Source organism: Gossypium hirsutum, chromosome D03 (assembly GCF_007990345.1).
Source record: "Gossypium hirsutum isolate 1008001.06 chromosome D03, Gossypium_hirsutum_v2.1, whole genome shotgun sequence".
Lineage (NCBI taxonomy): Eukaryota > Viridiplantae > Streptophyta > Magnoliopsida > Malvales > Malvaceae > Gossypium > Gossypium hirsutum.
In genome coordinates, this window is record NC_053439.1 from 3,690,893 (window position 1) to 3,703,847 (window position 12,955).

General features: G+C 34.6%; 1 protein-coding gene across 3 annotated transcripts; it reads right to left on the bottom strand.

The window, feature by feature from the left end:
• Positions 1-309: 309 nt before the first annotated feature.
• Positions 310-9,743, bottom strand: LOC107950505 (probable starch synthase 4, chloroplastic/amyloplastic). 3 transcript variants are annotated; one of them, XM_016885356.2, is made up of 20 exons: positions 9,534-9,743; positions 9,379-9,426; positions 9,259-9,292; positions 8,981-9,053; positions 8,771-8,899; positions 7,984-8,188; positions 7,369-7,503; positions 6,706-6,810; positions 6,425-6,523; positions 5,507-5,636; positions 4,754-4,804; positions 4,521-4,631; positions 4,009-4,118; positions 3,723-3,891; positions 2,746-2,832; positions 2,321-2,392; positions 1,652-1,765; positions 1,124-1,185; positions 918-1,014; positions 310-792 (listed from the first exon to the last, which is right to left on the bottom strand). In XM_016885356.2, exons 1-20 carry the CDS (start codon positions 9,653-9,655, stop codon positions 673-675), a joined length of 2,073 nt encoding a protein of 690 aa, XP_016740845.2. In that variant the 5' UTR covers positions 9,656-9,743; the 3' UTR covers positions 310-672. The 3 variants fall into 3 exon arrangements, 2 of the variants coding, with proteins under 2 accessions (XP_016740845.2, XP_016740847.2); XM_016885358.2 differs by having other exon boundaries at positions 9,379-9,422; positions 9,534-9,732; XR_005911033.1 differs by lacking the exon at positions 310-792 and adding an exon at positions 2,187-2,222 and having other exon boundaries at positions 9,534-9,732.
• Between the last annotated feature and the right edge of the window lie 3,212 nt (positions 9,744-12,955).

Consider the following 12,955-nt stretch of genomic DNA (forward strand, 5'->3'; position numbering starts at 1 on the left):
ATGGTACAAACTGTGTGGTCTCGCTCATGTTGTAGGTCATCTTGGTTTGACATCTACTCTTGAGACTGTACAAAACAGTTAAGCCAGGTAACCTCAGTGAGGGGTGCTACGCTAAGGGTGCATAGCGGACCGTTAGATTAGTCCAACTGGAGGTCTGCAAAGGGTTGACCACGGGCCAAACGGCAGCCCTCCATGTGTCCTGCTCTACTTGGGTATAATAATAACTAAATTTTTTTATGTTTTTATTATTTTTCTTGTTTTGCATGCAAAATTATTGGGTCTTATACAAGGAACTAAAAATGAAGTTCATAGAGGAAAACTTTCACAATCCTCAAAAGTACTGAGGATTATATGCCATATAATTGGTCATTTATCAGGTTATTTAATTACAGCTAAGGGAGGAAGGTAAATCCTCTAATATGTAAATTACATATACATGCATAAGTATGAACCAAGTTACCTCGTAAAAAGTCATGGCACTTGCGATTTCGAGGCTGGAAACAAGCTTTTCCATCCCAAAGACTGATGATATGCGTCGATCTTCGTTGATGGCGAGCATCATAGATTCTGACTTTAGAGCCGCAACTTCAACTTTTTGCTTTTGCCCATGGTGATGGCAACATTGATACATGTAAAGAAGCATGCGTGTAGTTTTGACATTCATTGCTGCTTTCACAGACTTTTAACAGCAGTGTATGCCGAGACATGAGTTTCATAGCATTCTGAATCCCACGAGAAGTCCTTCTTCATGGCGTTCAATATCTTTGTTTTCCATGTCGATGGGTTGTTTTTCTGCAGTAAGGATAGTGACAACAAGCTTTTGATTAAAGGAGATGCAAATACTTCAGAAACAAGTTGTCTGAATAAGAGACTGGAACTGAAAAAGTACGGAAATTTTTTGACTGCAAAACACTCACCATTTCATCAAGGGCTTGGCTAAGAGACATAACTCCGAAGGTAGATCTCATGAACTGTGAGAACTTAGTGATCTCATGGTCATGATCTGACGAGTATCTGCTAGATATCGCAGAAAACAAATGCTTTGTGTCATTCTCCATTTCTTTATCAAATAAGTACACAGTGCTGTTTGAATCATTCAAGTCCTCGGCAAGATACGGTTTACCTGAGGTGGTTATCACCTGAGGCTTCTGAAACCGGGGCAGCTCCATATCTTAAAGCCTTGAGCTACAATTTAAGGATCAACCCGAAGGGGGAGTAAAATATATGAACAAGGACATAGACAGGGTGGTCAATTAAGAATAATGAAGTCCAATCTAAAGGTCAAGTATACACACATACACATACACACCCACAGCCACACACAGGTCAAGAAACAGACTAGGCTCCAATGATCCTCACACCCCTTTTATCACATTCAATTACCTAACATGTAGCCCTCGATGGAGATTACAGTTAGTTTTCAGGTTGTAATAGTTCTCACTTGAATATTTAGCATATCTATCTAGACAGTATAATCACGATTATACTAAATTACTCTGTTACAATGCTCAGAAGTTAGTATAGAAGGTTGCGTGGACTGTGACCACATAATATTGCTCCCAAAGGGAAAAGCCAATCGGTTGATAATGAGCATTTTATATTTCCTCAAATGGCACTTAGTTTTCATTACGGGATAATGCATTGAACTTACTTGAACTTGAAGTAGAGGCTCGTGAAAGGAATGGCACAATATAATGTCAGATCCTGCAAAAACCAAATGTGATAGCGCTTCGTCATAGTTGTAAAAGAATTTCACGTTTGAATCCTGGGTAGAGAGGAAAGCATCAAAAAGGGATTAGCAGCAAAATAAAGGAAACAAGGGAAAGGATTGGAGGAATGAAAGAGATGAAAAGAAAAACAGATCATCAAAGTGACAGGACATACTCCATGAAGGAAATTAGTTTCAGTCACATACAACCTTAAGTTTCAAACAAGTAGTTCAAGAACTAGAGAAAACCTATTTTGCTTCATTGTAATATGAGCGGAATATTTCTCAAGACATTAGCTCTACTAGAGTTAGTTGCACTTTGCATTTTGTATGCTTTTGAACTACGTTATTCCAACTCATTTTTATTGAAGTGTCGGTCAGACAACCATGTCCAATGTACATCCAGATATGGGTATGGGATATGACCTTCAAAAGATCCTCCAAATACATGAAAAATTAGGGAAAAAAATAAACTTACATGTGCAGGACACATATTCATATCCAGCACTCACACCTAAGTCCAAGTGACATAGTTTCAGAATGCATTATATACAAATGTAGAGTTGCCAGATCGCAAGATGCATAGCAAGTGTAAGGAAGAAAAGGCTATACCTCAACTGCTTCCTGGAAAGATCTGAGTGCTCTATATGTAGTCGACACTGAACCATTCCCCAATAATACAAACTGCAGAGGGTTGATAAACAATCAGGTTCAGAGAAATCATTAAGCAGGGAAGAAGGAAATGGAAAATAAGCATAGGAAACCCCTATGGCCCTACCTACAGCCGGTTGTAGCTAAGAACTAAAAAGACACCACTGTTTGCAGTAACTCTAAAAGTACACTCATGATGTATTTAAGGAAAAGAAAAAAAAAAGAATGAAGGATGCAAATACTATGGTTAATTCATTAAAAGAAATTTGTTAACTTACCCAGAAAGAACCCTATAAAACATCAGGTAACAAGACGTTTAAAAAAAAAAACCATGCATTTCTTTTTGTTTCTTTTGAATGAACTCAATTTCAGAGAGAAATATATACCTGTGCACCCTCTCTGATAGCATTCCGCACAACTGCCTTCAGCTTCTCCAAATCAAAACCCGATTCTTCTGAGATGATGCATCCAACCTGGAAAAATAATAATTTTTAGCATCTTAGAACTATTCCAAGTCTGGTCAAAAGTTATAGAAATGAGGAATGTGACAACATGAAATGTTTTAAGCAACACTATAATAACTACTTTCTTCACCGTACAAATAGAATATACAGTTCTAGAACATTTTAGGTATAATTGCTCCTCATGGCTTTTTGGCTTTGAGCATTTGGTAACGGACATAAGTTACAGTTCCAGGTCTCAAGGGATGATGAGAAAGAGGAGCAAAAGAGCATTTACATATTAATAGTTGATACCCCTGGCAATTGAAAGGGTACAACAGTGCATAAGTGCATTTAGGTTCCAGAAGATATCCATGCTAACAGTTAAGTTGCAACATAGTTACATTTATATTTAGCACATCTCAAAGGAATACCACACTGATTCGAATGCATGAAGCCAAAATTAGTAAATTTATGTTCATATCTAAAAATAGTTGACAAGATATAGGTTTAGGGTATATCCTTACGTTGGATTAGGTAGAGCATCAAGATCTAAATACATTAAAGTACAAAACACTAGGCACAAAAGCATAATTTCAACTGACTGTGCTCCCCATTTCTTTTTCCTGAACACTTAAACTTACCCCATGATACTTCTTGAAGTTATATAATTAACGACCTACCCCATGATACTTCTTGAAGTTATATAAATAATGACTTACCCCTCCTCCACAAGGCTAAGAAGAAATTATTTATAAGAAAGAAATCAACAAAGAACTACATTTCATGGGGGCAGATATATTTAGAGAAAGAAACTTAGCAGGATGGTTTTAGTGGGCTATATCACCAAGGAGTTTTCTGTAATTAACCCTATAATTACGAAAAAGAAGTCGGTATACACAGCATTCTTGTGGAACATATACCAGAATAGAAGAAGCATGTGTTGATATGCCAGCCTGCTGTTGTAATGCAACTTTGCACGCATATTTTCCTCTCATGTTCTCTGTACTATAATTTACTGGAAGAAATTTATCTGTGGATGGATCCCAGGTAGAATTATCAAAGCCATAAGGAGCAACAAGCAATTTTTCCCTTTGGTAACACAAACAGGAGAACAGAAATAAATGTATTGAAATTAAACACTTCTCAAGATGCAAGAGAGAAATTTCTACCTCATTCCACTGCAGGAATGGAATGAGCTGTCCTTACTTGTGCATGCTTAAGGTAGGTTCCAATCCATGACTCATACTGTGAATGATCCTTCCTTTAGAATGCATGGATGACATAACTATAACCTTGTTAGAATACACTACCCCACCCTGCAAATGATTCAGAAAGTGTGCTTAATGCTGGACAGAAATAAATAAATAAACAAACAAACAAAAATAAATTTCAGTCAAATAGTTCAAGGCCATTATGGATTTCATAATGTGGTGCAATATCAAATAAGCACATAGGTTCTACAATGAGAGTCTTTAGAAAGATAAAATAGAAACCTAATAAACAGAGCTTTAGTCATTATAACAATTTTATAATATTTGGATGTTGGACATGAGGTTCATAAGTAGAGAACTAAGCCTATGCTTTATGTGATGTTTTGAAAAGTGGAACCAAATATATCAACTCTTTCTTGCAAACTAAGACAAAGGATTACATAAAGAAAATATTCAATGGGTAGAACCTTACTTGACAAAATAAAAAACACAGGTATAACCATTTACCTTCAAAATGTTCACAAGATGTGTCTTAGCTGTATCTTGAAAACGGTCAGCACGATGAAGTCTACCAGGATCAAGTCCACAAAGTGCTAGCTTATCAGGTTCATCGAGACACTGAAAATTTTAACATTAAAAGCAGGTAAATAAAATTCAAATTTTGAAAAACAAAATGTTCAAGGTTAAAATGACCCAAGAGAAACTGTAAAACAAGAAAGGAAATAGAGATCGTAACTTACCTGTGAGTCAAAGCCTTGGCAAGTTAATAATATTCTAGTATTTCCTAGCCCCTGTCATAAAATATCAAGAAAGTGAAGAGGTAAGGATGATTTCCTGTTTCCCTTAATTCATAACCTATTTTGCTGCAAGTTAGAAACTATCCAGAGAGGTATGCAATAAAGACAGAGCAACAAATAATTTGTCCCACATCATGCAAAAGCAATCTTGGATGCAAGCACATCAATTTTCAGATTTCTATCTCCCAAACCAAAAGGAAATAATGGAGTGATATAGGTTTCGGCAACTAGAAGTTCAAGAAATGAACTCAACATGGCTATGGCGTGTTCCAAAAGTTTCAATCAGATTCAGCCTCATCTTATGCCTTTGACTGTAGTCTCACCACACCTCTCCCAATCATGAACTCCAGTAAATGCCATCTTACAGGAAGAAGGACAGGTTATTAAGTGCAGTACCAATTAAACAACACATCTGTCTGAGTTTGTTTTTACTTTTTAACACCGCATGCAATTCCTACTTTCTTTGCTCACCAGACCTCTTAGTTTATCTACACATCACTCATGTCGCGCTCCAGATTAAAATACTTAAAAAGAAAGGAAAAGTCCACAGTTAGGAGAAGCCATAGGACCAAATCATTCACCTACTTCCTTGCTAAAACTGCCTCTACTGTTTTCTTTTGTGATTTTTTTCACTTCACTATGTTTTCCAGCAAGTTACACGTCAATACGACTAAAAGAAACTGTGAGAAGATGCACCTGTTTAGCAAAAATATCCCAGAATAGAGGTCCAACAATAGCAGTCTCCCAGTTATGTAAGTGTAACACATCAGGTTGCTTTCCGGATTTGGCTATATAATCCAATGAAGCACGAGAGAAATAGGTAAATCTGAATGCATAAAATGGATAAACCATCATGAAACAATCCACAAATTGATATGAATATATGATACGACAAGTTAAGTAGGAAAATTCCAATGAAATTACTCAAAACAAATTCATACTATAAGTGCAAAAGAGTAGTCCACTAAAAGTGATTCAGAATGCCAATTGATTTATTCGATATTGAGCTAAATCAAACTGTGCAACACAGACTTTTTTTACACAGTCATAGTTTGATAAAAAAAAAATAGTCACAGTGGAAATGAAAGTGATACAGGTCTATCATCTTCTTTTCATGAACAATCTCTTGTAAAAAATAAACAGTCCTTTTAGATTGGAAGTTCAACAAATATTATGTCACCAATAGCTTTAGCATTCAATCTGAATCATTAAGGTTATTTTGTGCAAAATTTATGCACCTCTCAAAACTGCATCTCATATCTCAAATTCCAGTACAATGAAGCACGAACCAACTCATGCTACCTCTTAGAGCAGGTGCTACAGATACCAGACATACAAGCAGATTCTTCTCACCATGTATCTTTACAAGATTCAGTAAGCATTGCACCTAAATTGGAGGATGTGCAACAGCACTTCTCCAGTTAATCTTATCACTCGATTAACATCCCTAGCACTTGAAACTTTTTCTTTTTTACTTTATTTTAACTCATGCTCTGATGTGCCTATGTCTGACCAGAACACTGCTTGTACACACTATTATCCATATATATAAAATAGTCAAAATAAGAAACAAAATGGACAATAAAAAACAAGTTGCGAGACAAGTGGACTCACCGTTCAAAGTCGTCTGGATGGTCATATATCCCATCTCGGTTGAAAAAAGATGAAAAATATAAAGGTTGAATAAAAGTAACTCCAATGCCACGGACAACCCTGGATAATAGGTAGAAAATATATCAATTAATTTTTTTGATAAATTAGACTGGAAAAACTTCCAACTTCCCTGCAGTTGAAACTAACCAAAAGGAAAAGCAATCAGAAATTGACATTGCATTTTTTTTTCCATTTTATAACTGAATCCCTACTCTTAGCCTAAAGAATATAACCAGACTCACCCAGTCCAGATTCTGTTTCCATGCAGCTGTCCATTAAAGAAAGAAGAAGAGTCTGCCTCAATTTCTCGCAACCCCTGAACCTCATCTAGGTCAAGACTAGCATACCTAACCAAACAGCAATCTCCTTTGTGTCAATATTTTAGAAAACAGCTTCATAACCGAATTAATGGTTAGAATGCCGTCACCAGCAGAACAATCTGGCATATCTCTACACATACAAGCTATTGGGGGAAGGAATAAATCAAGCACTTGTATACTCTTCTCATAGATTAACAGGTAAAATAGTTTGTGTCTGTGTGCTTGCGTGAAAGCAGGCATAGCCAAGGGGAGGAATAGAGATTTGCTGTCTTATTTTTTAGTAAAATAATCAAGACATGTATCTTAAGGTTTATTAACCTATAAATAGTTTAAGACGGCCATATATCAAAGTTCATAAAATTAAACATAAAGGTCAATCTGATTCCGGATAAAGGAAGAAAATTGCTAAGTTGGAAGCATGTCTCATGAATTATTACCATCAAGATCTTTCTTTCACTTTCCCATGGAATGTAAGCCAAATAAATGGCATTCAGAAAATTCCTAAATTAACATGACAAAATGAGGTCTAGATAGCTACATAATGACAAAGCACCTTCAATGAATAAAAGAGACAAGTTCCATTACTTTGGCAAAATAACTTCCACCAAATGACCCTTTCTTTGCAGCGCACGAGATAAGCCAGTTATGTATGGTGCTAAGGGCCCTACTGAGATCAACGGTTCCATTTCAGTACATATGTGAATGACGTGATAACCTTTCCTGTGTTAATAACAAATTGATTTATCTTAGAAGAGGAGGAAAAAAATATAACTGGAAAAGCAATTTTGCAAAAAAAAAGAAAGAAGGTAGAATCAACATCATGCATAGATAATAAAAAGTAGACTTATGATTGTGGAAAAACACAAATGAGCTTCTTGGCAAGAATGCAGAAACCCCAGTCATGGATTAAGATTTTGTCAATAAGAAAAGAATGGTGGCACAGCTCAGATGATGCCTTCATTATTCACATAGTGTTAAGTACCTTGGATTTTCTATCAAAAGAATTACATTTGATGTGGTTGAAGACATTAAACCAGAGAAATCAAAAGAACCAATTAATAATCCCAAGTTTCATAAAACAGATAGAGAAAAAGGATCCAGGACTTTTACACTGCACCAGAGTATGGTTATAAAACTGCCAAGTTTTTGTGTTCACCATGTCAGAGTAAATTTATTGTAACTTCCACAGGCCAGTTCTACCTTTTGCTTCCTTCAGAGAAGAGGCGGAGTTCTGCGAGAAGTTCAGCATCTCTTTGCTGCAGCAAACCTGAGAATACATCCACTAGACTAACTTTACTATCTATGACCATCCTTCTCAATTTAGATGCCTCTTCAGTGCTAACCATTCCACCAAGGACCATTGAGTCTATCCGAAGTAACAGTTCCCAGCACACAACTAGATTATCTGGTCAAAACAGGACATAGCAAAATCTCATTGTTGAACTTGAACTAGTAATTAGCTTACACTCAAGAATTACTATACTAAAAACACATTATCCTCATGTATAGAAGACCAAAGAAATTAAAATCTTGACCAACATAAAACATATAAACTTTTATCCCTCTCAGGCAAAACAAACATGGCTGATGCCCTTGCAACCTCACTAATGGCAATGATTGGATAATAATTTCACGAGGATGGCCAAAAAAACAAAAGAACATTAAGCCTCCTACACTAACTAACCAAAGGCATCCCGTCTTGGAAGAAATTCTCAAGTATCATCATAAACACCCAAGTTTAGACAGCTCAAACATATTTGAGATGTATGAAAGTAGCCCTAAAGGAATATAGGACATACTAGCAACAGCATTATCATTTTGGCAATAACCAAATTCAGCTTAAATATATATTTCTCAAGTATATATTTCTTGTTGAAACACTAAAATGTGCAAACAAGACACACTCAAAGTTTGTATACTTTCTATGAAACTACAATAAACCCATAACTAACGGTTGCATATACAATAAGCCAAGTTCGAAATTCACCTTTCCCACTAACTCTTTTGTTTTCTTTCTCCAATTGCTCTATCTTATTAAGCAATAATTGCTTCTCCCTCTTTGCTTTGTTCAGCTCATCAACAGCCTTCACCCGTTGTTTATTCAAATACAAAATATCTGAAATAACACACAAAAATACACTTTATAGAAGTAAACAAAGGAAAATTTATCATTTTTTTCCGTCAAATTAAGACTTACTCTGCTGAGCTTCCTTGAATAATCGCCATATCTCATTATTCTTTGATTCCAGCTCAACATTGGATGACTCTTCCTATTTAGAAAATAATATATTTAAACCTTTGTATTAACAGACAAATCTTCAAAAATCAAATTACTAATTAAAATAATGTTCACAAAATTTAACTAACAAAATCAACAATTTCACTTCAACCTCCAACTTAATATTTAAGTCGCCATTACAATTTTTCATACAAATATGAACAAAAAAAAAAGGAGCAAGTAATTAAAAATTTTACCAGTGACGTTTCCGCATCATCTTCACCTCCATTACTAAAAATGCAGATAAAAAAATATTTAATTCACCAAATAAATATAATAAATTCAACAAAAATGAGGAAAAAAAAAGTGAAGCTCACTCCATCGGCGGTGGAGTTCTAGATAAGCCATTTATTTCACCATTCTTCCTAAAATCAAAATAAACATTGATTAAAAACTTACCCCAACAAAAAAAAATAGAGAGAGTTAATTACTGGTGAAAAGAAATTGAAAGAGCTAATTTTGAAGTATATACCTAACGCAACGAAGGAGCGAAGGAGCTTTAACGAAGTGAGAATTAGGGCTAGTTAAGGGAATGGAGAAGCGACGAGAAGGTGAAGAAGGGATCGCGGGGTTTATCAGAGTTGCCATTGACATCCTCCAACCAAAATCCTCACGCGCGCACCACTGCGGTCTGCGGGTGAGTTATTGTTTTGCTACGTTTTCTTTTACTTTCCGTTTAAATAAAAATAAATAAATAGTTTTTAACGGTTAAATGAATGGTCGGTTTTGTTTGTTGAAAACTTACTTTTTTTACCTTTTCGTTTTCCTCCTAAAAAAATTACAATTTCCTCATGCACACCAAACCCGATCCAGCTTAACTTAGTCGGATTTGAATAAAATTTTTTGTACCGATTGAATTTAAACTAAATGATTAATTTTTAAAATATTTAAAAATAAAAAATATCGAATTAATTAAATTGTTGGTTTTCAATTAAAATTTGATTTAATTATCGAATTTATGAGAGTATTGGAATTAATATTCTCTAGATTCTTTTATGCTTAAATTAGCTTAAGGCTCTTTTGGATGGGCAGTGTGTTTACTTGTTGGTTAGTGTAAAAATAGCGGTGGCTATAAGACTAGTTATTGTAGTGATGAAATTAAATACAATAGCGTGAAAAAAAAACTAAACACACTACACTAAAACACACCGCCCATCTAAAAGGGCTCTTATTCAGTAATCCATGACAAATGAAGCTTAGAGAATAATAATGTAAAGTATTTTGCCTATTTTAGGGTTTGTCTACTCAAAATTATGGTTTGAATCACACTATTTGTTACCATCTATTGTTGTTACTGTGATACCCCTCTTCAGCCTTATGAATCTTTATGAATCTTGTGACTTAAGCCTTCGAAAATATTTTACTTAATGTTTTATATATTAATATTTAAGGGTTTTTAAGTTAGACTCTAAACTTGGTAATTATTTTCACATTAGAGTTTGCATTAGGCAATTATTCTCATATTGAGGTATAAGCTTTTTTTTATCCAAATTAATCCTTAAATTTAACAATTATTCCCACATTATGGCTTGAATTTCTTTTTGGTCCAACTTTTTTCAACGGAAATATCAAGATTAACTTGGATAAAAATAATTTGAACCCCAATGTGAGAACAATTGTTAAGTTCATAGATTAACTTAGGCAAAAAACAAAATTCAACTCCTAATCTTGGAACAATTGCTAAGTTCAGGCACTAAGACAAAAAGAATGTTGAAGTTCAATACAAGGACAATTGTCAAATTCATCCCCAAATAGTGCATATCAATATAATTTTATTAAATTAATTTTAATATGAAATTTATAACCTTTGATACAATACTAACTTTTATAATATTAATTAATTAGGTACCTACACCTAAAATCACTAAACTATTAGTAAGTTTATATTTTGATCGCTCAACTTCAAAAAGTTACAAAATAGTTTACTATTCAAAAGCTTTCATTTAAATCACTAAACTATTCAAAAAAAATTATTTATGTCATTAGGTTGCTAAGTTTTTTTTTAAAGTTCAGTTAACAAACTCCAAGCGGCGATTTGATGATCGATATGGTAAATCATTACCCATTAAGAAGTAGAAGAACATACCTTAAATCCAAGTCGATTTGACAATCAATGTCAAAAATTAAAGAAGAAAGCTATTTGGATTTTAGATCGAAAATTTGTGATATTCAAAACTATTTCATAAAAAAACGAATTGTAGAAGAAAAGAGACGAAGAGCATTCAATTGATGTAGGCGATACAAACAAAAAAGACGATTTTTAACAGCTTAAAGACTTAAATAATAACTTTCAAATAATTTTGTATCCATTTTATAGGTTTTTTATATCAATAATCCAAAAAAATTAATTAATTACGAAAATGAGTTAGGGAAAAAAATATTTACGAAAATGGGCTATTTTCAAATTAATTTTTTGAACTTTTGGTCTATTTACATGTTAGGTTTGTCCCATTTTGAAATTTGTTGATAATAGGAATCATTTTTTCTTGTATATTAAAACAGAAAATTTACATGGTTATTTATACTAAAAGAATAGGCCTAACTAAGGAAACATAACCAATACATTAAATCAATAATCCTAATTTTAAGGTAATCTAATCCCTAATAATCAGTAATGAGATTAGTTGAGATAAGTTGTCAACACTCCCCCTCAAGTTGGGGCATAGATGTCACACATGCCCAATTTGCAAACCAAATTATGATAGCTTCTATTGTTAAGTCCTTTAGCAAACACATCAGCTAATTGCTTGTCAGAGGCTACATGACTTATGCCTAATGTAACAGCCCTAACCCATATCTGTTGCCAGAATAGGGTTACGGAGCATTACCGAAATTTACAAATCAAATACAGACATTTCATAACACTTCACGTTTATATCAGAAATCAATCATAAGTCAATCATATTGTCCTTATATAAGCCATCGAGCCCCAAAATACACATTAGAATTAAATCGGGACCAAATCGGGAACTCAAAATTTTTTTTTGCAAAATATCAAAATTTTCAAGGATGCAGGGAACACACGCCCGTGTGGCCAGGCCATGTAGCTCACATGGTCAAGAGACACACCCGTGTCTCAAGCCATGTGGGCATTCGAAATAGGGGCACACGGTCGTGTCCCAGCCCGTGTCCAAATTAAGGTGCTCACTAACTTGGGTCACACGGCCAAGCCACACGCCCGTATGAGCATACTAACTTGCATTAAATAGGTGCAAGGGTCACAAGGCCAAGCCACACGCCCGTGTGAATAATTTTAGGTATACTGTTTTTCAATTTACAAGATGCAGGGGACACATGGCTGAATCACACGCCCATGTACACGGCTGAGACACACTCCCGTGTTTCTGCCCGTGTGGACAAAAATAGGTAATTTCCAAGCCATATTTCTCACCCAATTTTGGTATCAACCTAAACACAATAATTTTCACAATTACAAGTCACAATAAGACCTTCAATTCAAGCCAAACTCAAGTTTAATACATGGCATAACACCCCACATGTCTAAGTATTCTATTTTACCTAATTGACCATATATACATATATGCATAATTCTTTAATCATGTTATCTCAAACCATCACTAACATGGTACCCATTGTAACTCTATCCCATTTCCATTCAGGTATCATGACTGGCTATAATAGTCCAGAAGGTACTTGATGTTTAGCTTTAACTTGCTGAAATATCAAACATTTAGATACAAATTTAAAAATATCATGTTTCATTCTCGGCCACCAGTACATCTTTTTTCAAATCATTGTAAATTTTATTACTCCTTGGATGAACAGACATAGTACCATTATAAGCTTCGTGTAAAATTTTCTATACAAGCTCTGAATTCTTCGATACACAAACCCTGCCTCTGAATAACAGACAATTATCGGATCCTATTTGAA

Coding starts and splice junctions, on each gene's coding strand:
- LOC107950505 (XM_016885356.2), bottom strand. CDS start 9,655: ATGTCAATGGCAACTCTGATAAACCCCGCGATCCCTTCTTCACCTTCT. Junction 6,524..6,705: donor GGAAACAGAATCTGGACTGG/GTGAGTCTGGTT, acceptor CCTATTATCCAG/GGTTGTCCGTGGCATTGGAG. Junction 1,766..2,320: donor CTTTCCAGGAAGCAGTTGAG/GTATAGCCTTTT, acceptor CTCTCTACCCAG/GATTCAAACGTGAAATTCTT.